At 41.4% G+C, this 26851-nt stretch overlaps 1 protein-coding gene across 5 annotated transcripts in view; it reads left to right on the top strand.

The window, feature by feature from the left end:
* The window catches only part of CEP112 (centrosomal protein 112), a 143495-nt gene extending 117572 nt beyond the window's left edge, over positions 1-25923 (top strand). For 3 of the 5 annotated variants that reach the window (XM_085239898.1, XM_085239900.1, XM_085239902.1), the window contains 4 exons: positions 11724-11813; positions 22099-22200; positions 24278-24342; positions 25484-25923. In XM_085239898.1, coding sequence (XP_085096024.1) covers positions 11724-11813; positions 22099-22200; positions 24278-24342; positions 25484-25487 — 261 coding nt within the window. In that variant the 3' untranslated portion in view covers positions 25488-25923. Of the gene's footprint in view, positions 1-11723; positions 11814-11994; positions 12174-22098; positions 22201-24277; positions 24343-25483 lie in introns of those variants that run through there. The other 2 variants (XR_014887391.1, XM_085239901.1) reach the window with 2 other exon arrangements.
* The last annotated feature ends 928 nt before the right edge of the window (positions 25924-26851 follow it).

The following is a 26851-nucleotide window of genomic DNA, read 5'->3' as shown; positions in this document are numbered from 1 at the left end:
ATCACATCTCCTTGCGAGTAGTTTTGTGCTGGAAGCCTATGCCCTGAATGTGCCGTTTTCCTGGCCCAGCATGGCATGAGATCTACATTTCAAAACTTGTCCATGTCAGCCTTAGAAGACAAAACCTTCAGTGCACCCTTTCACTCTGTTTTTTTGAGTTCTTCCATCAAGTCACAGCTCAGTTTCGCACCGGATTTGATCTCTCTTTAGAATATCAGGAAGAAATAACTCCTGCTGTGTAGAAAGGGAGGAAAGCATCCTGGGCCACATTCAGGTCATTTGTGATTCAAAACTGAAGGCCTTGTCTACTTTCTACATCACTGAGTGCCCATAAGTAGTCTTCAGTGTTCCATCTCGACCCTCTTACTGCTGTTATCTGTGTGATTCTCTTCTCACTCCCCATCCTTTCCACCAGCAGAGCCTAAAATGGAGGAGACACAGAGAGGATGTGCTTGGTTGGGCAGGAGGATGCCTATGAGCACCTGTCCTGCACCCAGCACTGCTGCTCCACTCCCAGCTTGCTATGGGAGAGAGCTTGGGAGTGCAAATGGGAGAAAGCTGAACGTGAAAAGGGAGTTTGTTTACTTACAGGAAACGTGGGAGTGGCTACGTGAAACTGTACAAAGAAAAATTTGGGCTACCAAATGTGAGATACCTGCAGACCAAGTCAAACTTCTGCAAGTAGCTTAGAGTAGAAATCTAAAATACGTATTTTGAATATGATTTATTTAATAATGATTTATTTTAGGGGCATCTGTCTGCCTTCAGATGCTTATGCTGTGTATAGTGCCTTTTCCTTTCTCCTATGCTCTACCAAGTCTCCTCTCCATCCTGAGCCACATGAAATGTGCTTCCAAACCAGGTTTGGCACTGCTGTGAACTCATTTGCCAACACCTGTGTCTAATAATCCAGCCTCCCTCAATATGTGTGAAGGCTGTCATGCCTCCTCCTCTGCAGAGGACAAGCTTATTGCTGCCTCCTTATCAGATCCCAAAGTATCGGAATTCTTAGTTCTTCCATGCCACGTCCTGTGTTGTTTTCCTCACAGTTTATGTCTCGTGTGATAAGGAATAGTTTTCTGAGTGTGCCTGAGGTAGCTGGAAAGCTGTGCTCGCTCTGCTATGCAGGTCTAATGAGGGACGTTAGTATGTAACAGCACAAATGAGAAACCGGTGGTGCTTCAGAACTTTATCTGTTTTCTGTTATTTTTAATGCTTTTGCATTTTAAAAATGTCATCTATATAAGAATATTTGGAACTACTTACACGTAAAGAAAATATGGAAAAATGAAAAGAGCCTGCCTTGCTTGTAGGCTTGCCAAGCAGGCTTGGCAGCTCTCGCTCTGCACTGATGGAGCATCGCTCAGCCGTCTGAGCTCCTGCAGCATTCCCTACCTGTACAGCAGCACTTCTAAAACCAGGAGAAGATTGGCTTGGGATATTGTCCTTGCTCAGAGCTTTCTGGGTGATGAGTGAAGTGTCCTACAGGGTGTGATAGTTATCAAAGACTTAAACAAGAAAAAGAAGCTAAATCAAAACTCCCTAGAAATCAGATCTTCCTTGTCATGACTGCAATAAGAGTTCTGGGCATTCAACAAAGAACATATCTTGAAGTCAAAAATAGCTGTGGCGTGTCTTTTCCCTTTCTCACCCTCTTCCAAGTTGACTTGCATATAAATTGCATCTAATTTGTCACTGGTAGCGGTGAAATTATCAGCATCAAAGCATCGATTGCAGGGTCCTGTTGTAAGTGCTGCAGCAGAGCTTCCTGCCCAGGGGTCTGCTCTGCCCACAGCGCGTTCTGCACGTTTTCTTATAGACCAAACAGCTCTGACAAGCAACTGCTTTTAAGGGAAGTGCAGCCACTGAGTTTAAGCTGCCCTCATGCTTTATTTTTTTATCGGTGATTCCAGTTCAACAAAAAAGATGACTTTAGAGCTAAAGAAGTACAGTTCTAGGTGCTCCCAGAAAAGAGTTGTGCAAAAGATAGAGTCAAATACTTTAAATAGAAAGCTAGCAGAAACATTTGAATGGGTTGTAGAGCCTGGCGTTGTTCTTTGCTGTGTGCATATGTGTTTTTCTATCTAAAATATTTAGTGCAAATGTTCCAGAGCTCTAAAATGGAGGACGAAAAACTTCCAAAGAAACTGGGATAGATCTAACCCCTGTCTGATTCTTTGGAAAAAAGATGAGTGTAAAGGATTTTCGAGATGTTTAGAATCATTGGTATTATGACAGCACGCATCTCTGTCATAACATTACATGATTAACGAGATCAGAAACATTCTGGGATGTTCTGATCTGTTCTACTAATGCATCTTTTAAAAGTATAAAGTCAGCCCTCTGTAAAATAAATACTTGAAAAGCAGTTTTTGTTTTCCTCAGGCTGGTGAGATTAGAGTTTCGTAATCTGTTTGACCAGCTGCAGAGGATGTTCTTTTTCATTTTTTCTTTTTAAGTAAATGAGCTTCATCTCAACAAGACTAAAAAAAACATCCAGCTTCAGAAATGCTCAGTTTTCCCTCATATATTTAAATGTGAGCAATTGCACTGTCATGTCTTGTTGCAAATGCAATTGGGATGGAGGTCATTAATAACTTTTCAAGACTTGGAATGAAGGAATTTCCAAGTTTCCAAGGGTACGTCCTCCCTAGTCAGAAACTTCCAGTTTTTGAATTAGAAACATAATCTGAGAAGATGCTGCCTTTCCCACCTTGCCTGCATGGGGTGTGCAGGCATGCAGGCGTCAGGCCAGCTCCTGCTCAGTTCACAAAGCAGTGCTTTGCTTGGCGAGTTAATATTTTTGATTAAGGTTACTTTGAAGGATGTAAAGACATTATTAGCTTTCTTCTGCGTGTGAGTATATACGGGGATGTGTATAATTTTCCATAGCGGGGAGAATTCCAGCAGTATCAGGCAGTCTGGTAGTTCATTGCACAACATGAATGGCTTTCTTTTGTTCATGCCGGGAATCAGATTAGCCCGTTGATTGGAAATAACTGAGCCTTTCATATTTTCTTTTTAAGAGAGCATAGCAGAATGTTTTGCAAAGCCCGTTACCAGTGTTTATGTTAGCAGGTTTTTGTGCATGGGGGACAAGGAATGTGTTTGGAAGGAGACCTTTGTAGAGCACCAGGGGTCCGCTGGGACCCCAGTTGTGTCTCCAGGTGTAACATTTCAGGACACTCACTTAAAGTGGCAGTTTGGTGATAAACGGGGTTGGGAACGGAGCGCCCGGCGGCGAGGAGATTGCCCTGTTCAGCTGCTGATTGATAAATATGCTTTATTGGGAGTCAGATGTTCAGGAAATTCTGCTCGATCCCCTGATGTTTGTTTTTGTGGAGCTGTTGGTAAGAATAGAGAGAGCAGCAAAACCAGATGTTTTACTTGTCCGTTTGTATCCACAATAGCAATTTTTCACTAGCAGAGCATCTCCACCAATGTGACGTTTTGGACATTCTTATGACATACCATCAAAGAATCAAGGAGTTGCCTGAAAACACAAAAGCCAGCATCAGGTCTTCCCAGGAAACTCGCTCAGTGCGTGGCAGACTCCTCTGTGCCATTGCCTTTTATTGCAGAGTTTTTAATAAAAAGCAAATGAGATGAGAATTGCTGGGGGCTCAGTGAGGTGCAGCTCTGCCTGCTCCGCGCTGCCGTTCGTCAGGCAGTGACCTGATTGGGAACGCTTCCTTTTGGTTTATAGTCTCCAAATCAGACTGAAAGGTTGACATGAAAAGTACCTGAAGTATTTTCTGTGTGCTCTGAGGCTGATAACAAACTTTGCAGTTCCGGTTTTAATAACGAAGGGGGGAGCTAAACTTCAAAAGATTTGTGATGAATGTTTTTTGACAATGCGTCAGCTGAACATTAGGCAGAATCTTGGTAAATCCCCTCATAAGTGGTTTAAAATGGAGTTTTGAACTTTTCCTTCATAACCGTATGCTTAAGATGTCATGGTATCTTTGGGTTTAAAAGATTTGTTCCATCAGTGTATGTGAACTGTTGGTGTTTCTGTCTGCACCTCGGAGAGCGGAAAGGGGAAAAGGTGCCATGGATCCGAGGGGTTGCAGGGAAGGACCAAAGGAACAGAGGGCTCCTGGTAAACACTATGGGAAAGGTCCCAGCTGACAACTATCCTAATGACTTCACTGCAACAACCTGAGGACAGACAGCAATGCTTGCACATGGCAACCACTCGTTGGGTTGTGTGGTTCATGAGAACAGCAAATGAAAGCGTTTACTGCTGCTCTCTGAGCCTCCTCCGTCCCCTCTCCTGTCACCTGTGCCACTCAAAACAAAGCCAAAACAATTCCTTCCCTGGCTCCTTGGAACACAATGCTGAACTTTACAGCGCATCCTGCTCTTTTCCTTGAACTGCTATCTTTGCTGGACTTGCTGTGCCCTATGACATCCTTTGCATTTCAGATGAATTCTGTTTATAGTGCAATGCAGTGAAGTCCTGACTCAGCAAAATGCTTTGGTCCTTGCCTAATTTTAAGCCCACAAATAGCTCTGTTGGTGCTGTCAGTGTGTAGGGGGTGTACGTCTGAGGACACTGCAGAAAAGTGGTCTAAAAATTTTGGTCAGCTACAAAAATATTTGCAGAAAATGACAAAAACACACCAATGTCTTAAAGGAACAGAAGAGGAAAGAATCCACGTGTTGACAGAACTAACAGTACTCTGGGAATCTCCAGAATTCCCAGATCTAGGTGGGTGTTAAGGGACTGCTCGGGAGCTTGTGTGAATGATCTGCTCAACAGGCAAAGTCTAAAATACACTGCCAGTCAACTCCTCCAAATAGATCATGAAAAATTAAAGCAGTGTAGCGTTAGGCCCAACCACACAGGGAAAAAATGTTTGAATAGACACTTCTTGTAGTTAAGTGACCTACTTGCAAAATTTTTCACTGCTACTAGAGAGGCTTAATTTTGTTCCTGGAGCCAAATTTTTCTCTTCCTTCCTGAACCCCTCTCTTTCTTCCCACGCTACCTCAAGGGAAGAACTTCTTGTACTTCACAACGGCATCTCCTACTGGCAAAGCACAGAAGCAATGGAGACAAACTAGAAGTGGCTGCTTGACGTGCCGAAATGTGCAGAGCCTACAGCTGTGCTTTGCAAGATCTCCACTCCCATTCTGAAGTGTCAGCAAAGTGGGCCACGTTTCCAAATTTCTTCAGTATATGGCAGTTCACGTTCTTCCAAGTGGGAGCTGCTGACTTTGCCTTGGAAAATTACACCTTGTACCTGATTCCTAAACAAAGGAACTTTTTTTTTCTCTCATAACAATTAGTAGAAAATGGTCAACCAGCTCATTTGGGGACACTTTTTACAAGGAGCTAACAGTTACATTTTCATTCCAAGTTGTAATTCACGTTCACTGTTCATGAAATGGTGTTTAGTGGTTGACATCATACACTAGGCATGAAGGCTCCCAGGTCTGCAGCTCTGTTGTGTAGTAGGATGTGGACAAATCGGTCTTTGCAGGACTTCTCCCTTCTCCACCCACTTCTCCCATTCGCTTATTAGCAGCTTCACCCTAATGAAGCTGAACGTATGGTAGGAGGCTAGAAGGTCCCTGGAAGGAATGTGCTCAAGAAAGTTTAAATATTGCTTATGGTGTTTTAATTTCTATTCCTGGGGAGCAATAAAGCATAAATTTTCTGTACAGTCATAATAGCAATTGTAATGTTACCTGTAGGATGGAAAAATAATTTGAGTTATTAAATGCTGTAGCTATTTTCAGTACAAAATAATAGATTCTATTTTTCTGTTGCAGCAATGTTGGCTCCCTGCATATAGGTTGTGGAGAACTTTGTTTGCAAAAACAAAGCTATTGTTTTAACAAAAACCACAGAATTTTTGCCTTTCATATTGAATCAGTAGCATAATGAGTAGTGGAGCAATAGTTCAACATCAAAGGAGACTTTTTGGATATATAGTGTGTTGCAGCAACAGTGAAAAAGTTCCCACCAGAAAGGAATTTTTCCATATGCAAACAGCAAACATATGTATTAGGTTAAAGCCATCAGATTTCTCTTGCTTTCCACCAAAACCTTCAGAAGACTCAAGTACAGAGATTTTCAAACACACTGGAATGCAGCGTGGGGAGCAAGCACAGCGAGGTATGGAGCAGTGCACCAAACTCTGCTGAGTACCAGCAAGCACTGATGATACACCAACAATTTGGCTCCAACATCAGTGTTTTGCTTCTTAAAAATACGCTTTTTTGCTCTGATTGGTGGAGCAATATTGGTGATCTTCACAGATACGTTTCAGTATTTACCCTTAGCAGGAATAAACCCAGACATACTTGCTGGTCTCCATCAAGTATTTTGAAGAGAAATAACAATTACTTTAAAAAATGTGAGTAGAGAATGTGAGTTAGAAAATAAATGCCTAACAGTAATTCCAATGGGTTACTTGGCCTGCTTTCTTTAATTAAGGGTTGTGTTTGACACTGTAAATTGGGAGGCCACATGGTACAAAGTTCTTCCCAGACAGCCCATACCTACAGCTGCATGAAGAGAGAAAGGTGCTCAACACTGAGCATTTCTACAACATAATTGCAAAGCATCTCCACATATACTTCTGAAACTAAATTTGCTTTATTTTTTATTACCATTCACAGAGTTTTCTTTACGCTTCCAGAGGTAGGTTTTCTTCTTATGATCGGGGAGAGAAAACACATCAATGGATGTAATTTAAATTTAGAAGGCACTTAGAGGGGCCTTATATTCAGAATTATTGTTGGCACATGTTTTGAGGATGTAAAGTGGAAGCCTTCTTCTGTGGGCATTAGCTAGGAGATAATTAAATCTACTGTAGGTAATTATGGTAGCTTTTATTACTGCATCTTTCATTAACTAATTATATTAATTTAGTAATGTTTGAAAAATTCTTTGAAGATGAAAAGTGTTAACTATTACTATCTTTAGCAGAAGGTTTGCTAAATACTGAGGTCTTTTCTTGATACGGATGCACATCTGCAAGTGCAGAGTTGCTGTCAGAGCCAGTAAATGACATTGGTACGTCAAGAAGAGACTGCTGTTACATGGTGCAACCTGATGGCAAAGCGCTCTGGCTTTACTGCTGATATGTTTTGTTTCAAAGTGAAAATATATTGGTTTTTTAACAATTTTTAGGAGATTTTCCTTCTAAGTACCTCTTCTTTATTCAGCCTTCAGTAGCAGAGAGAGGAATCTACTGTCATTGTGATCATAGGGTGATGGGAGCACGAATAGTGCCCTGCTGGCACTCAAGAGCTCACCAAATGTAGGAAATGATTTTAGGTCAAAGGAAAAGAAATATCACTGTGCAGCACCTCCACAGTAATGATTGATACCGAGTAACTCCACATCACTGTGATTTTTGTTTATGTAAGTCTTCCAGAACTGAGTTTTCTTCCAGGGAATCCAACACTTCTCTTTTAAGATATCCTGTGATTAAAGGATAATCAAATCGGTTTTCAGATATTAAAGACTAAATCCTTTGAATATTCCCATTTCATACTTGTTCATGTGATTTGTAGAAATCTTTCTCTTACCAGCTTTTAGTTGATTCAGATTAAGCCTTGTAACTAATGCCAAAAATGTATTCCTGCCTTGAAAAGGGATTTTGTAATGCTGGCATCACACCCTTTGTCTCTGTGGCTCCCTGTCAAAACCACGTGCTTTACAAATTTAGGGTTTTTAAAGAAACACTTTGCAGCCACAATCTGGCACCCAGAGCTGGGCTGAGTCCCTCTGCTCCAGTGCACCATCCCAGCACCTCTGGAGCTGCACAGGCCAAGCTCTGCTTCTCCCTGTCTGCCCACCATTTTGCTGGTGATAACCAAGCCACCAAGTGCCTTCCAGGAGAAGAAGCTTGAGTGTTTACTGCTCCTTTCATATCAGTCAGTAACCAAGAATGTCCTGGACTGCTGTGACAGCCCTGCTCCCATCCACCAGCTCCACTTGAGATCCTGAAGTCTGACAGCAATATTTCAGTGGCAAGTTCTCAAACCCATCACTCTTCCACCCTTCTTGTGTCACTCAAAGTCATGTGTGATCAAAACATTTACATTATGAATTTATTTTAGGATCCTTTCCATTTTTTATAAATAAATCAAATGAATGTTCCTTTTATACAGCTGTAATTCACCCACATTGTTGCAGTAGAGCTTATTATCTCATTTACATTTTTAAGTGCTTTTCAAAGTGTAGGATATCTGGGCTGGAAAGCAAAACATTTCATTTCTTTGTTCTCAGGCCAACACAAAGCACTTCCAAGGTCAGGTATGGTGTAGACTTTCAACAACAAACATGTTTACATAGCATTTGAAAGCCAGTTTAACTGAAAGAAAAAAAAAACCAACTGTCTTTGTAACTGTGATGTAAGTCAACGTAGCAAAGCTGAGAGAAGGGGATTCATTTTGTCCTTGGAAAAACTGAGCTTAATAAGTTTGGTTTTGTTTTCCATTCGGGAAATACTGCCTGTGACCCTCAGAAATTGGCCAGCGATTTTTACTTCTTTTCTGTGCCTTTTTCTTCATCTCAACAGTTGCTAAACATAAGCACTGTTTTTCTTTGGGCAAAATCTGACACTTTGAAGCTGTGCATTTTGAAACCAAACCAATCCTTTGTTTCGTTTTCCAACAGAGATGTTCTCTGTTGCACCTGGGGTAAGTCCTCTGCTGTTTGTAAGAGCATTCCGCATGCTGAAAACTTATCTGCCAGACGCAGACAAGATGTGATGGTGCTGGATAGCTTCAGAAATCGCTACCAGCATTCAGGCTCTGACCACTGCCTATGAAGCGTTTTGACAATAGAGAGAATTTTCAGTGTGATCTTCAAAAAGGCACATTATTCATGACAGCCATCACGGTTCCTCCTAGAAAATTACAATCATGGGCAGCAATCTTACTTGGTTCTAATTATTATCTTTAGAGATAATCACATGCAGGAATCTACAGCAACGATGAGATCTTGATGTTACTTTTTTTTTTTTTTTTCCATGTGGCTTTGATCAAATTCTGATCTTTTGGTTTTGCTTTTTTGTCTTCGTGCTGATAGGAAGGCTGAAATATCCAGATGAGCGTTACGTCTAGGACATCCTTCATAAACAAAACCACTTTCTGCAAAGAGAGTGGTAGCAGAGCCTGTGTGCAAAGCATTAAAGTTTACCAACGATAGTCAAAAAATGGTAAAGCCATTTGTGGTTCATCACAAGTCTTTTCTTATTCAGTTCCAATACCAGTTGTGATTGGAAAAGCCTGCAAACTCATACAATATATTGGGTTAGACAATTGATGAATGGATAATAATATACTTTGTTACTCTTATATGCTATGGTTAAAAAACGAACAACCAAAAAATGCCCTTATTTCTAAATTGTGCTTGTTTAATACATTGTCTGCCCCTTTAATGGAACAAAATGTGTGCTCCATGCTGACAAATACTATCTAGAGTAGGTGGATTTCACAAAAACTCTGTGTCGTCTGAACTTCCCTAATTAAATTACTTTATGATGCATGACAAACCCACAGATTTAAAGGAACCTCTCATTTTGTGCTCTGCAGAGTATGTTTGTCTGTTGCAGAAAGTAAAAATGGGGAAATTAGGGAGTGGAACAGCACTGTGCTGATTCTTTGCCACAACGTGGTTGTTGTCTTTAACAGGAGCTCTTTGAGATCCCATTTTGTATTCGATACTTGCAGGGTTTTTTTGATGGAATGGAGCGATAGAAATTCATTCTCTGAGACAAAGGCACGCATGTATGCTCGTATGTGTGTGTGTGCTATCCCTCGATCTTCTTCAAAGTCATGTGAAAGTCAAACTTGCTCTTCAGTGCTAGGAGGGAATCCTCAGCCCTCACCTTGCCAAGCTGTTTGGGTTGTATGAGCTGATCACGTGGAAGCAGCAGAAGGCAGATTGTACTTTGTAGCTTGGCCAGGTGTGCTCTGTGAGTGTTCCTGAGAGGTGCTGGTCGTGCCTGGACGCTTTGGTGTTATGGGAAGACTGTTATCAAGTTAATTGGGCCTTTAGTGATCTTTGGTACATGGCCCTGCTCGTTCTGTGTTGCATTTCCACACTGCATGGATCTTTGTAGGTTTCACATCAAACTTGTTTGTGTTTTAAGTTACAATAGTAGAGGTACAAAAAGAAAATAATGAGCCTGCAGTTCACATGTTAAGTTTCATTATAATAATGCAAATTACTGGCACTGCAAGGCTTGTTGAGTATCAAGAGTTGAGTTGAGATACATGTTCAAGACTGGATTTTGGCATTTCTCAGAAGTGATGATAGCATAAAAGTCCCTGGGCAGATTTTAAGTTCATGCTTGGGTCTGGTTACATTTTTTGGCATTAGAACATGTAACAAACAGCCTTATAACTATAAGACTTTAAAGTTAATGCCTGGCATCACTTCAAAACAATGTGCAAAATCTATCATAAGTAGTCCTCTTATCTTATCTTATCTCCATAGCAATTTTATCCTGTAAATGATTTGAGAGCGCAGGGTTTCAGTGCTGTGGAAAAGAACAAGGGTTTTGCTGTTCAGTCTTTGTACCCCTGGTCCTGTTAACGGTGCTGGTTTACTCCTGGGTGTCCCATGTCGAGGAGGCAGCTCTCACTGTGCCGTGTGTTCTGCAGGACACGTGGGGTCACACTGGTCCCCACTGCAGCAACAAGTTCCCGGTGCTCCTCCAAACCCCGGTGTCCCTATGGCCATTCCCCAGGGCCAGCCCCTGCTCGGGTCCTGGCTGCCCCACGCCTTTCAGCTGATGGACAGCTCTGCCCCGATTTTCTGCCGTACAAAAGATAGCTCAAAGTATTCCTTTTCTGCTGCCACAGCTGCCTCTGTGCCGATGTCAATCTCACATCCACATTGTGCGCTTTGCTTCAAGTCAGCACTTGCAGCTAACAATGCCTTTATTCAAGCTGACAACATAACTAAGCTTTTAGTAAGTGTGTAAGTAAATGTTAAGTGTGTATTCAAACATCCAACAATGGCTAGGAAACTTTAAAAAAAATATCTTTGAAACCTGGTATTGTTTGTTTGGTGTGTATCTGTTAGAAATAACACAGACTATCAGCTCCTTGGGGCATGACTTCTCCTTTGTTAAGCACATAACAAAAAGATCAAGGCTGCTAGGGACGGCCATAATAAAAATAAATATATAAGAGGAACAATAATGACAAAATAAAGTTGTCGATGCGTTTTATGAGTGAGGTTTAGAAGTGATCGTTCCTGAACTAAATAAAGACTGGATTGTTGTGGTAAAGGGACACGATTGTAATATCCTCTTATTTATTGCCTTTGATGCTGTGTCTGTAGGTCCCGTGCTGAATTCACCCCAGGGCAGGACGGAGCCCCGTGTCTCAGTGAGCGTCCCATGGCAGTAGCATGGAATGCATTTCCACTCAAATTCCAGACATAGATTTCCAGAGAGGATTGTTACTCAGGTTTAAAGGAAAGGTTATTGGTGCGCTGCAAAAGTGTTCCCAGGAAGCACAGGTTGTATAAATAGCATAATAGATGGTGGTGAAGCACTGGCACTGCTCAGAGCTGTTGGTGCCCCATCCCTGGAGGTGCCCGAGGCCATGGAGGGGGTTGGAACTGGATGATATTTAAGGTCCTTAAGCCATTCCATGTTTCTATGAGCCAGCGTCAAAGCACATTGCCTTTCAGTTTTTTGGGGGGTTTCTCACGTGTTCTGCACCCACTGGTGTTGTTTCAGGCCCTACAAGATGAAGCGGAGCGTTCCCGCAGCCAGGCACGGGCTGCAGAGAAGAAGCTGCAGCGCAGGGAGCTGGAGACCCACGAGCAGGTATGGGGCTGCCCCTGGGCAGGGAGCTGCGATGGAGAACGACAAGATCTTGCTTCAAAGCAAAAGCACATATTTTCCTGCAAAATTTTCAGCTAGCTTTCTTTTCTGTTTTTGTTAATAAAAGGGAATTAAACTGTCTGAACCCTACAGGCAAATACTTACCTCTTGCTCTCTATTTCAGGTTGGTATTTCAACTATCCAAGCTGTTAAATGATGCATTTATTTTAAAGTGACTATACTGCTATAACAGAGGGCTCCAAGACTATTCTAAGCCCTTGTTTGATGCTTGTATTGAGAGAATTATAATTGGACAATGACTGAAATAAAAAATAATCTTTACTGCTGATCTCATGCATCTATCATCCTAGTATGTTGTCTGTAAACAGTTCCACGTGATTAATGCTGCTAAAATTAATGCAGACACTTCCAGTGAAATCAGAGATGTAGTGTGCTTCAAGCAAAATAGTGTATGTAATTTACAGAGTAGTATTGAAACAAGAAAGCCTACGATCTGCATTTAAACCAGATTGACGTATTCAGGAAAACACACAGGCTGTGGATATCTGAATTGGAAAAGGGTTTACAGATCTCTGGTGCAAATGCAGTTTTGCAGCACTTCAGAACTTTATATGGTGATGAGCAACCAGTATCCACCATGTTCAGGTTAGGCTGGATGGGCTCTGAGCGCTGATGGAGCTGTGGGTGTCACTGCTCACTGCAGGGATTTGGACCAGATGGCCTTTAGGGGTCCCTTCCAACTCAAACCATTCTAGCAGCTGCTGGGCCAGTTTCATCCCTAACTGAAGGGCTCATGGCACTGGGGGAACTTGTGCAGTCAGGCAATGGCCTGCAAGCACTGCATTTTGGCTTCAGTCTCTTGGAAATGAAGGAAGACGTGTTATTTGGTGCATGGTTGTCTCTCTCAGAGAACAGCATTGGCCTGAACACAGTGATGACAATTCTCTTATGTATTTCCCACTGTAATGGTGTGGCCAGGCTACCTGTAAGCCTGTTCATCAGGCTTTAACAGCAGCTAACAACTTGTCAGCCCATTGGGGAGCTGAAGGATATAAGGCACGAACTCAGAACTCGCTTTCTGCTTTTACAAAATATTGTCTGAACCAGAATTGCATAAAACATCAAAATTTGCATTGGCACTGTCACAAAGGCTACTTTTCTGAGCTTTTACATGTCTATAAATAAGGAGGAGAGAGGGTTAAACAGCTTCTGTTTTTCATTAAAAAGAAAAATCTTGTGTTTTGATTCTTTAACAACAACAAACAAATGAATGAGACATGAAAAAACATTTTGTTGCGCTTTTAATTAAAACTAAAAAGCTGTTTCTCGTTACGGCTTGTTGGGTGGTATCAGCTCTTCATGTTTGCCTTCTTTCAGTGCAATGTCCTTAGAACTCAGCAGTGACTGACAGGTCCACAGGGCTCAGCTCTTCATTCCAGGAACCTTCTGCTGATTGCACAGAGTTAACCTTTACTATAATTATCCAGAGGGACAGAGTCAGCTTAGTGACATAAACTGTCGTGTAAATAACATTGTTGTGTTTCCAGTACTTTTATATTTAAGCCCCCAGGAATTCCCACTTGGATTAACCTAAATCATTTATCTTCTCCATGGTGATTCTCCTGTCTCTGCTAAGCGTGGCCCTCCAGGCAGTGGTGCACATGGTCAGTAACACTGCTGCTTGACTGCAGTCTCAGCATTGTGTATTATCATCTCTCTTCACGTTGCAGTGATCTATGTCTTTCAAAAATTAGATGCCTGACTTCCCAAGACATATAGAACTGCATTCATGGAGTATGGCAAGCTAGCTGTAAATGGAGTAAAACTCACCTTCGTATAACCTGTGTGTATGTAGGTTTATGGTGTATTGTCCCAAGGCAGTGGAAGCAGTCTGAGAAGGTTCCTAAGAAACGTGGGTGCAACCCAACCTTTTCCTTGCAAAGCAATGCTGAAGTTTCTTCTGTCTCAGGAATCTGAAAACCTGGGAACTGATCCCATGTAGATTACATCCTGCACTGCACTGTTGTGGTGCTGGTTGTCTCTGATCTGTGCGTGGATCTAATACAAGGCAACATTTCTGACAGGAAACAATTTGGAATTCTATTCATTCCTCAGTCTAACTGTAGAGCAGGATTGGGTATGATATTTCTAATTAAAGATAATACAGGGGAAAAAAAAGATTTCCGTGTTCATGAACAATCAAGCTAACATCGCGATAAGTATTCAAACCATAGGAATGCGCCTCCAAACAGTCAAGTCACAATTACAGCCTTAAAGGATAGAGCTTCTCTGAAGACAGAAAATCAGTTATGTCCAATTAATGAACGTTACTGAGGAATTGAAGGAGAATGCCAATACAGATTTCCAGCTCTTTACTTTCTTTTTTTTCTCAAATAGATTATTAAAAAGGGAGAAAGGAGTTATCTGAATAAAAGTGTTGTAGAAGTATTTGGAATAGAACAGAGCAGCTTAGTTTGTTAAGTGGATTTCACTTGCATTCCAATGAAAACAGGAGTGTTCATCGTAAAAGAGCTATGATTCAAAAGCATTCAGCAAGTATTCAGTTTTAATATTTATCATTCTGACTTGCTCATTTTTTTATGACTGCTGGATATTTACCACATTCAGCCTAACTTACTGTTTCCATGCCAACTAAATCTGTTTGTTCTCAGATGAAGGCCGTGATGCATCATTTTGAAATTTCAGCTGCTGTGTAGCACAGGGAACTTCTAACATTTGCCACACCTTATCTTTGATGGCAATTGTGCTATTGTCTGCAGATTTGGGGAGCTATGAGTAAAGGAACAGTGAGACAGCGATGAGCAAGATATGCCTACATCCAGGGTATGTGTCCCAAACGGTTCTTAGCACAACGAAGGCTGGAAGACCTGAGTAATATCCTTTTTCTTCAGGGCTTTTTGTCCATGTTTATTTTCAGGTTTGTTTTAAAGATATCACAGAGTTTTAAATGCAGTCAGATGAATTCACAGCAAGTCTTTGCCCCTACTTCCATTGTCTGGGTCTGCCTTTACAGCTCCACCATGGCTGCTCCCACAGCTTTGCCAGAGCTTGATATATGTTCTAGAAAAGTGACATGGAAGCAGTGGAACTTCCTCCCCCCTGGCCTTGGTGAATGCTGCAAGAAGTCTGCTTCCAAAGCAGCCTCTTCCTTGTCCCAAGGAAACTGATGTATACTTCCTTATACCTTTCATGGAGATAGATGTGCCTGTAGCTGCATGGCAGTGTTGACTGAGGCATGATAAAATTAGTGCTGTTATTACTTGGAGCCAGATTCTACCATTTTTATCTTGGCTCATACCTACCATATGTGCAATTCCATTGATGCACTCATTAATCAATAGTGCCCCCAAATTTAAGACTGAGATGGTTACAATAAATCAGAACTTTGCATTTGTCATAGTCAGTGGGTTCTTTCAGCATTTTAACAACCTACCATGAAAGAAATGCAGAATTAAACAGAATATAGTAAATTATACTGTAAACATGACATTTTAGAGCAGAAGGAGGAAGAAGCTGAGATTCAAGCACAGAAAAGCAGATTTTCAGGTGGGATTTGAAAGGAGCTGGAAATCAATGGAGTTGAAAGTTACCGGAGCTCCATACGGCAGAAACTGCAGGAGAGAAGGCTCTCACCATCTGTGAGCCTGTCAAAGGAAAGAGAGGAAGACCGTGATGATGTTTGTATGGAAGTCAGTGATCAAACATGAGCTTTGGTCATCAGACACAACTGGAAAATACACGACCGTATACCTACTACATAGGTCTGGATGAATCTTCGGAATGAAGTGGCCAGTTGGAGAAAGGCAGTGAAACAGAAAGTAGGGAACAGACAACTGAATGAAACAAGAGAATTTTTAACAAACAAGATTAGAAATATACCCCAGCATGCAGGAATTAGAGAGGTTTTTAAAATGTCAGTTTTCTAGCTCTTTGTCTTTAATGCAGGGAACACCAAAAGGAGAAGTGGCACTGCATGGAGGAGCCAGCTGGGTGACACCAGTGGTCAGTGAGCTATCCTATTCATTTCTTTCAGCTGGTGAGGTGCCTGAATGGAGCTAAAAAGGACAGAAAAGAAGTCTAGTTTTATGCAGATATTTATCACCGCCTACATTTTAAATTATTATTTTCTTTGCAATTGAATCAGCACCGATCCTGTCTTTAAAAGTACATCAGGGATGTAGAGCCGTGGTTACCACCCATGCTCAAAGTTTATGGACTCTTTCTGACCATAAATCTAGCAGCTTCTTTTCCAGTTGAGATGCTGGTTCCATTCTTGTTCTTGACAGAGGGGAAATGGTGATACTAAGTGTAGCTTCTGATTATTATCTACAAAGATTTGTTTGTTCACACAGACAGTGTGAGAATGCTGAGCTTCGTCCTGCCTGCTGCTGAGCTTTGTCAGCCCTTGCTGTCACTGGGGAGCCTTGGCACCTCTGCGTAACAGACCCTGAACCTTTGACTTGCTGATCCACCCCAGGGTGGAAGGGATTATGTGGAAGGTAACACATACTGGAATGTATGAGATACATAAATACTTTCCCATGGTGGTGTCAAAGATGCTTACAGCTTTATTTCAGACTTAATTATCTTGATAGCATATTAGAAATTCCCTACCCTCGACAGAGCCGTAAATGAGTACCATGTGTCTTCAGCCTTGGCCCAGCTTTAATTCCTGGGCTGGTTCAGTTTTCTGTTCTTATGCAGCAAGTGTTGTCAGCTGGGCTCCCTTTGCCCCATGGAGTGGAGCATCCCCACTGCAAAGGAGCAGTGCTGGCAGGGGCCGAAGAAAACATTGCTCAGGAGCAAGGCTGGCATCTGGATGAGTCATCGGGAAGGAGGGGAAGACGGGTCAAGGATCCTCCAAATCCCAACTGAAACAATAGAGGAGCCCTTAAGAGGGGGTGGCTGAGAGAGCAGAGTGAATTTTCTAGCCACAGCATTCCTGGTTGTTCCATGGTGTTGACAGTGAAAGCTTTTATTCCTCTCCAGCTCGCGTAATCCCAAGAATGCTATTCTTGCCATATGCAGCCCACTGGATTTTTTTCAAGTTTTGCCTGACTTCCCTTCCTCTGCAGTTATGAATCATATGGACTTGTATTGCTTAACTACAAACAGAGCATTTTCCAGGTGGGAGATCTTGGGTAAGAAAAGAAAGATATTGAAATACAAACCAGCAAAGTGCAAGGCCTCTTGGGTGCAGGTTGGAAGGAGCTGACTGAGCTGCTCACAGGAGGTCCCTGCAGCTCAGTAACACATCAAGGCAAATCTGTTTTGGATGCTCCAGTGGTTTACTAGCTAAAAACTGATAAACAAAGTGGACAGCTGTGCCACCAATTTATGCTTTTTTGGGTCTGTCAGAATAGAGTAGGTTCTCCAACGCTATTTTTGCTCAGTGGAGAGCAGGGTTGTGTACACTTGACAAAATAACTGGCTCTGGCTCCGCTGATCACACTCAGTTACCATTTGCAGCCGTGCTGTGTTTGTGCAATTTATAGCGTTCATTACTTTCCTTAAGAACTTGAGAACATTTGTATCAAATTGCATAATATTTCTTTAAACCTGTAGGAACTGTATTTCGACAGACAATTCTCAGTTCACATGCCTGAAGTAAGAGAGGTCATAGAAAAGCAGCGGATTTTCTTATTTGGCTGCTTTGTGAAAGGATGAATGGTGAGGCCTTGTTCTTTACTGAACAAAAAAATGATACATAATTTGATTATTCATTAGAAAAAAGGGTTTGAAAAGATTTCCAGTTGTAATTATTCTTTTACAAGAGAACCATGAGAGACCTGAACCTTCAGGAAGCTGCAGGTTTTGGTGGGTTTGGTTCCTTGGCCATAGAGCTGGGCCAGCTGTCCCCATGGGGCTGGTGGAGGAAGGTGCCCATGTGGGTTCTCAGCACTTCTGTGGGATTAGAGCTTTATTAACTGAGAGTTTGGGAGTGCTGAGAAGCAGAGGAGTCACTGCAATTAGGAAGAAGAGAACCAAGCTGCGATTAATTGTTACTTTGATATTCTCTGGGTTGTTTGTCTTTTTGTGTGTTTTTTAATTGGGATGGCATCGTAGTAATTTGTCCTTCTCTTGGCCTCTTCAGACTGCTTTCAGAAAATTATTTCAGCCATCTTCACATCACCTGAATGAAGCTGACCTACGCAGTATTATTATTATCCTCATTTAGAAGGCTGAGACTTCAGTCTGAGATGAAATGGTTTGCCTAAGGCTGAAGGAGTTATTTTTACCTTGTTGGTACCCTAACCTGTCTTCAGATTTATTACAACACATCTTTCATGTCTTCTCACAGAGATTTGTACTGTTGAACAGATGCATAAACTTTTTAGAGACTTCTCTTTTAAGCAGCATTATGACATCTTTTTAAGCCACGTTGTTTGAATAACGCAGGAAAGGACTTGAGAGAGGCAGGAAATAACTTATCTCATCTTACTCCTCTGAAATGCAGAGAAAATTTGATAATAATTACATGATCCTAATTATGCCTTTTGGTCACTATCGTAGTATTTCCTGGCACGTGGAATTATTATCCTTTACAAATGTTACAAACAGGCAGAAATTGAGATAGTAAAAACCCACAAAACCTGAGTTAAGTGAACTGCCTTTCGATTCTTATCTGACATACACTAAATGTTGACTTCATGCCCTTCAAGACAAGATATTCTTTTAAGGAACTTGAACAACTCATCTCTGGTCCCCTCATTTGCTTTGGCAATGTGTACTTCACTGTTTCATTAGCATTTTCCTTATGCTCCTCTGGTTTGAATCAAGTAATTACAATTGGGAGATCTGGAGAAGATTGCAGTGTTTTTGTTTTTTTAATGGTTTGAGAAGGGGATGTTGCACTATCTAGAGCCCCAGGGCCACTGGAAGGCAAACTCAGCATTGCAGACCTCTTGAAAGAAAAGGGAGAGCTGGCTCTGAGCAACCTGCCTAAGATACAGGGGCGTTGTGGCTGTATAGCAAAGCATAGAAGAGAAGCAGAATAGCCTCTGCTTTACAGGCTGTTCTGAGTACATGGGCAGAAGTACACCTGGTCATCCTGAAGCTGCTGCATTTCTCCTGGTTGTGCATAGGATATTGCTTTTTGAAGGAGAAGAGTGGCTACGGTGTGACCAGGTCATAATTGTGTGAATATTTGCCTCATCTTGATTCTAACTTATTGTGACTGACCATAGGTTACCTCTTTCTGGCAACTTCTGCTTTTGGTTCTTTCTCCTGACGCCAGAGATGATTGATGATAAAACCTTAAACCTCATATCCTAACCACCAACCTGAATAAACAAAGAACAGCGTGGCAGCTTCATATTAAAAGCTATAAAACCTTCCTGGGGGTTCGTGGATTAAAGCAGCTCACCAAAATGAACCTACAGCTTTCTCAGGACTGAATAACAACGAACCCAACAGTAACTGAAATAGAGCTGTCCTCATCCAGCAGATAAGGCCCTCCTGAGGGCTGAAGAATTGCAATTTTAAACATCTCTCAAGAGTGCAAGAGGAGACACAGTGCTCGAGGATCCTAGGGCTGCAGCTTGAAGCTATAAAAGAACAAGAAAGCCTTTAAGGCACACACATGCACACACAAAATCCCTGCAAGCATCAGTTTCCTTGGGTCAGAAATCAGTGTTAAAAAATAAAAACCTCCCCTCATTAAAATTAGCATATATTAGCCCACTGTGTGTCATTGTTCAGTTATAAGAAGTGATTCGGGTTTTTGCCATGCACTATTTTAATCTCTGGGGTCAATAAGCCTTGATAGTAACTTCAGCCAAAAATCTCAGCATGTTCTTTATCATAATGTGACAGGAAACAGCTGGGATCTTATTTTCATCTCACTGTGATGCAATTATGAGCGAGCACAGTTGAAAGCAACGTATTTTGTCTTAAGAAACAAACAAAATGCAGTTGTATCCCAAAGAACAGTTTTCACTGCAAGAAAAATGTTCATCTTCTTTCTGAAATAGAGTAAGAGATCAACTCCAAGAAATCCTTCTGCTACCAGGGCTAGGTTCTCATTTTGTCTTTCAGGAGACCCAGACTACACAGCTGTACTTTCAAGCCCTGCACGTGTTCCTTCCTGACTTTCCAAGAAACACCTTCATCAAAGGGGAGCGATCCCCTGGGTGCTTTGCAGAGTTAATAGCAAACGTTAAAGAGCATTGTGAAAGCACGTCTTTAGAGGACACTTGCAGATTAAACTATTAAAAACAGCGACCTGGTTGCAAGTTGCACAATTAGATCATTATTATTTCACTCACAGAGCTGTATTCAGCTTTTTGTTGCATCTTACAGCGAGGGACTCTTGCACCCAAAGAAGCTGCTGGGAGCCCGGGCTCAGCTCCTCACATCCTCAGTGCTCTACATGGAGCTGTGGTGCGAGTGTGACTGCATCAAGGTCCCCACCCAAATGAGCAGTTGGCTCAGAAAATATTTATGCTGGCAAAGCACCTATCCATAACTTTGTAAGCCTTTACAGAACGACTAGCACAAGTTTATCCGAGTAACTTTAAGAAACATAAATTTTGATCACTGGTTTATAAACAAGCAGAGTTCAGACAAGGTTTCCTGTCTTGCAGATCTTTTTCCTGTTATTTCTTTATATTTGCATAGTGGCATCAGTTGCAGTTCACAAGGAAAGCCTCTAATTGCCTATTTGCATAGAGATTTGGAGATTTCTGCGTGTCAGAATGACTCATAGGCAAAATTTTCCTGAAGTTTCATCAGATTGTTTTATTCCTTTTATATCGATAATTGCACTATGCATAATGCATAGTTTGGCATGCTCTGAGTTTTGCACAAGGTGGTAATTGGCACATTGTTCCGTGACCTTGCGTTCAGTCCCCACGTGTGCAAGCACGTGTGCTGCTTGTGGGATGGAGCTGGGAGGCTGAGGCTTTGACTTGTGCTTCCAATGCAAGCTAAGAAAATTTTGCTAAAATAGAATCAGCACAAAATGGTGTTGCTCTGTAAATGCATTAGATAAGAAAGAATCAATCTGAAAGTTTAAAAATATTTCCTGAATTAATCTGATATTGAACCCCCTTTTATCCTTTATTCACATATTCGGCTGCTAATCCAGAAAAAAACACCTAAGTACTTGCTTAATTTGAATTAAGCAGTTAATCCTATTGGAACTTAAGTATAGATGTGAGGCCCTGATTCAGCAAAGTAATAAAGTGTGCAGCAGTTCTGGGAGACTTGGTGGGCAAAGCCAGGAGAGACTCCCAGGACTCGTTTGTCAAGATTCAGCAAATCCAGGTGCACTGGGAGTTGCAAAGCACAGCCCTTCCAGTTGATCTGTCCTCGTGTAACAGCACTTCATGCTGTACTCAACGTCTGTTGGGTAAGGTTATGGACTAAAACCTTCTTTAGAAATGATTTTTACGTGAACATCTGGTGTCACAACGTGTCTAAGTAGCTGGAAGCTACTGGATGACATCTCATAACTGCACAGTAAAGCAAGCTAACATTTCTGCCTATTGTTTCCTTGCAAATTTCTAATGTGTTTAAAAACCATCTGGATGTGGTGCTCAGGGACATGATTTAAGAGTGGGCTGTTAGGGTTGTATGGTTAGGTTGAGGTTGGACTTTATCCAATCTGAGCAGTTCTATGATTCTGTGTGCTTATCCACTTGATAGTTCACTTCTGAACACAATAATGTTGATGTTATGGGGAGAAAGTTAATTGTACAAATGATGATATTAGTATTTTACATGAAATGGGCCAAGTTTTCTTGTCAGGTGGCCTTATCCAGTTACTTGCAACAAGTTAAAAAAACACTAGAGAAACTACTTTAACTTAGTTGATAAAGTGCAATTGAACCATGAACTGTGAAAAGGGCAAAGAACAATTTGTGGATTTTGTCTATAATAACTTTAAAGCAAGTTTTGAAATACTTACACTGGTATTAGCAGGCCATTCAGCCATATGCCTATATCCCCGTTGAGATAGATTTAGGAAACTAGTATTATTACTTCTGACCATCACCCGACAATTGTATTATTACTATTGTTTCCTTTCCATAACTATTTCCTTTTCATGTTTTCTTTTTCCTTTCTTCCTCTTTTATACATCTTTGGTTCTTTACAGGTCTCTGCTGATCTTTCTTCTTTCCTTTCCATTGATACAGTAATTCTGAGTTTACTTGGACTCCAAACTGAACAAAAGAAGCAAAAATAAAGTTACTCTCTAACCTTCAGAGTAGCCCTATTTATATATTTTTCTGTTCCTATACAGGTGACCCATATACGACAAGAATATGAAACTAAACTCAAAAGTCTAATGCCAGCATCTTTGAGGCAGGAACTTGAAGACACCATTGTATCTTTAAAATCTCAGGTAAATATTTATTATTTATCTTCAATTTTGGGGGGCTGGATAAAAACAATCTTGTCTAGGCAAGAAATTAGGCTATCTACAATTTAGCTAACATATTGAATAAATTTCAAAACCAGATTATGGCAGTGCTCCCAATCTTCTCAGTCACGTCCCCCACTTTCTTCACTTTGAGAGCTATCATATTGTATCTTCAGATGCCATATTTTGCTTCACTTCTGTAATGCTTTGTCTTAAATCCTGCAAAACACTAGCACATCTAGAGCAATACAGAACCGATATTTTTAATGTGTAATAGACACAAAACTGGCTAATAGAAATATCAGAATGTCATTGTAAATAAGGAACTACTAATGAACTTGGTATATTTCTAGTATTGAGTTCCCAAAGAGGTCTTTGGTGATGTTCTATTCAGTGAATGAGGAGCTGGAAGAAAGTTCTTCAGACATTTTTGTCATTGCCTGAACTCACAGACACAGAAAGGTCTGAGGAAGGATAAGTAATAATAAAGAGAAGTGATCATAGATGTGGGATAGTGGTAATCCAAATAAAACAGTCAGTGTTGGCAGATGGCCCCATGCAGAACTCTGGGATCTGTCCTGGCGACGGGAAGGGAAGAAATGAAGAAGTCTATGGCAGTGCTGGAGGTGCCTCAGGCTGCCCAGGGCTCCAGGAGCAGCAATGGCCCTGAGGACACAGCCTGCAAGTGTAGGCTTGACACAGCATTTTTCAAGCTGGTATAAATCTACAAGCTCTCCATTTCTCTTCCTTATACAGTCCCTCTATGGAGATGCCTGGTAATTAAATGTATTTGCTTTAGTGATCTTACTTTTCCTTCCTCCCTTCCTTCTTTCCTTCTTTCCTTCTTTTTTTTTTTTTCTTTTCTGTAAATGTAGAAGGGTATTTATGTTGCATTTTTTCCAAGCATGAGATGTTTCCCATGGCAAAATTTGCCTTTAACAGAAGTAGGAAATGTTCACAGGGGAAAGTTTCAAATTCCTATGTGTTGCTAATGACACAACTTTAATACTATGGTTATAGACACTCTGCTTATATGTCAAGGGATTCCTGATGGAAGTGATGCTCTTTCTCACTCAAATATTTATGGGAAATAAAGAATTAAGGATTAACTGGGGACATCAATTTCCACTTGATAGTAAAAAGCTATTTTTAAAGCGTTGTTGACCATTAGCACTGTCTGGCAGGAAGCATTGCACTGCAGCTAATGTAAGAATACTACATCTTTTAATGAGTTTTAAAAAAGGAGAAGTAAAATCTGATATCCACCTGCAAGGCTTTTGTAAGCAGCAGTGCATTTCAAAAGAGTAAAAGTAACTGCCCACACTAAAAGCTGGGTGTCATCCCAGAAATACATAGCTGCTGGCTGCATTGCCATTGGTACACTGCAGCCACAGACCACTCAGTAAGCAGGGCTCCTTCCTGAAGCACAGGTGTGCTGGTCTTTGAAAATTGTTGGAATTCCTGTTTCAAAACATCAGACAAGAAGGGCAGCAGAATCTCTGCACCTGTCAGGATTATTTATTGTTGGAGGGGGATGAAGAGGACAGGCTTGGTATAAGCACCAAGCAGCGATAAAAATAAACAGAAGGAAAATAACGTGTGCTTGGGCAACATTTTCAATAAATACCACTAAAAATAATGATCAGTTCTTGGTGAGTTCTCCAAAAGTGGCCACTGTATTGATAAACATTAATTTTCATACCCTACAAGAGCAGGTGAGTATCACAAGAACAGAAGTGTGGGGATCAGAACTCAGGTTTCGTACAGGCACTGGGGTACAGCTGGAGCCCCCAGCCCCTTGCATAATCCATATGCTGCCACAAGCTGAATGTAAAAACTGTTTTGACTCTTTTCTTAAAGTGGGTAGCATGCAGCAGGTGGTGTGCTGGGGATATCCTGACAATCTGCTGTGGAGTATTATCATTCATTCTAATATGCAGCTAAAGCATTATTGCATTTTATTTAGGCAGAATAGACAAGAAAAACACCTTTGTGAAATGAGTGTGAACTTATTTATTAGAATTTTGTACAGCATTTTCATGTGGGATGTATTTTGCAGGTAAATATTCTGCAGAAAAGAGCCTCTGTCCAGCAGGAAGAGCTGAACTCCTACCCCACCAGGAGGTATGGGACTTTCTTTCATCGATTTATACCGTTTCACACCTGTGGATTTCAATTATTGAAGTTTTACAGCTTAATTAAAACACTCAAATACGGTTGCAGTTTTAAAAGATCCTTATTTTCAGTAAACAAGGGCCTGAGAATTTTCCCAGTGCTTAGTCAGTACTATTAGAGCAAGATTAGAGAACACGCAGGTGCACTGCAAGTCTGGGCTTTGCCTCCATGTTCATGATGAGACAGAGTCTCAGTGCACAGCTGCAGCTCTGCGGTGATGCCACCTCCTTTTAAGATAGAAAACAGTGATGCAATGAATAATATTACAGATCACATCTTCAAAGTACCGGATCTTCATGAGCCTGGGCTTTTCTCAAACGTTTACACCCTCCAATATAAATTATGGCAAGTGCTGCAGCAATAAAAAGACTTGCCGTGCCTTTAGAGTAAGTGATTCACATGGATAGGTGAGTAAGAGGAAACTTCCTAGTAAAGTCTTTTTATATTTATAGCCTTTGATGATACTTTCATATCTCACATGAGGAACTCTGCAAATAAAAGTGTATGCTTGTAAAAACAGCGTAAAAATCTGTAAGATATTTAAATGTTTGTAAAAATGTTAGCAGCGTGGAAGTTGTCTGAAAATGCTATTTTTTTTTTATTTTTTTTTTCTTAACAAGAATTTGCTAAAGCTGAAAGCTAAAAATATCATTAATTTTTGGTAACCTGTCCAGAGTAGGCAACTTTGTAGGTGAATACAAAGCTGTGATGTAGTCTGTAGGCTCTCTGCAATAAGAGCAGAAGCACTGCAAACAGATGCATCTTATCTCAAACTTTTCTGAATCAGTGTCTTCACAGTTAGGAAAATAGCTAGTTGAAAAGATGAAGTTTTCCTTCTGATCAGACTTTTTTCCCAACTCTGTGTTCACACTGAATTTTGTTTTACTGACCTGTGCTGACTGAACTAGTGCTTTTTTGGCTGACACTGATCAGTGTCAGTGAAGGACAACTTCAGTCTGTCTTTGCCCATGGCTGCAGATGTGGTCATGGCTGCTGTAGCCAGGCTGCTGTCACAGGGCCCCACTGCAGACTGTTGCATTTTGTAATAAAAATACTAAGACATAACTAACGAGAGTGTCTTAATTTTCAGGTAGCTGCTGGAGCTGTTGGATTTCTTTGATCGCCAAATGGACTGCTTTCAATAGGTTTGAAGATTTGGCTCTTGTAAATTAAAATGCAAAGATCAGTGGCTGTTTTATTAGCACACAAAATGCAATGAAATTCATGAAAACATATCCATTGCTCGTGCCAGATTTTTTTTTTAGTTGTACCTTGCTTCCTTCCATTATTTTTTTATCATCATCTCATCACAGACTTACACTTCCAATATACTGTGTTGACTCTGCTTGCTTTCCAAGAGGAAGTTTCCTCTACTAACATTTTGTTACTACTTCCTCGTACCATTCTTTTCACTCTTATACATGAAGAAAATCCCATTTTCTATTATTAATGTTCAAGATTTTTTAACAAATTTTGACATCGTTTTGCGTCCATGTGTTTACATAAGATTAAAATATTATTTTGCACTATTTTGTTTTGCCATTATTGTCCTGCTTGGGCATCTCACTCACCTAAATAGTCACAGTGCATAATAGAATTTTGTACGGCTTTTTTAACTGGGGAAAATATATTTTCTGCTGTATTACAACAAAGAAATGTGCATGGCCTGAGTGCTTACGAGGGGGCAGAAATTCCTCTCCCTGAGGTCCAGCGGTAGCATTGGCCGCCACGTGCTGATCTGCAGGGCCTGCAGCAGGAGGCAGCCATCCCACCAGGCCCTGGCTGCCCTTCAGCCCCAGATCCATGAGCACTGATCCCCTCCAGCCCCAGATCCATGAGCACTGATCCCCTCCAGCCCCAGATCCATGAGGAGAGGCCATCCCCTGCTCAGAGCTCCTCGCAGGACGTATGCCCAGCTCTGCCCGGTGCCTCACTGCATGTCAGCCTGGCTTTGGTCTGGGCAGGTTTTCACCTTCCTTGAATCAACAAGTGATCCTTCTAATTATAGATAAGAGGTTGTCGTGGCTCTGATAAGCAAGGAAGTGCTGCGGCAGGTGCCACCAAGCCTCGCCTGGGGCAACAGTGAGTTTCAGGAGAAGGAATTTGTTAGGATGCATAGGGTGAATTGTGGGCAGTAAAATGCAGTGTGTTTGCTCAGGGAGGTGCGTGGCGGCCGTGCTTTGGCTCCACAGAGGGAGCGCTGTGCTTTTACCACTCAGGTGCTGCTTTGTGCCAACAGAGATGCGTCCCTTGTCGTGCATGGGGTGTTGTGGGTTTGTCTGGTGTTGTGCTGGGGCTGTGGGGCTTTTGGAAGCGGGGCAGATCCCCAAGGTGACACAGAGCCACTCCTGAATGCCCTTCCCTATGCAGCTAGCTGAATTCAGGCCTGAATTTCCTTCTTTTTGGTAGAATTGGATGTTGATGATCAAAAAGCCATTTCAGAAAAGTAGATCTTGGT

Source organism: Meleagris gallopavo, chromosome 20 (assembly GCF_905368555.1).
Source record: "Meleagris gallopavo chromosome 20, MGAL_WU_HG_1.1, whole genome shotgun sequence".
Taxonomy (NCBI): domain Eukaryota; kingdom Metazoa; phylum Chordata; class Aves; order Galliformes; family Phasianidae; genus Meleagris; species Meleagris gallopavo.
This window is presented reverse-complemented; position numbering and strand designations above follow the sequence as displayed.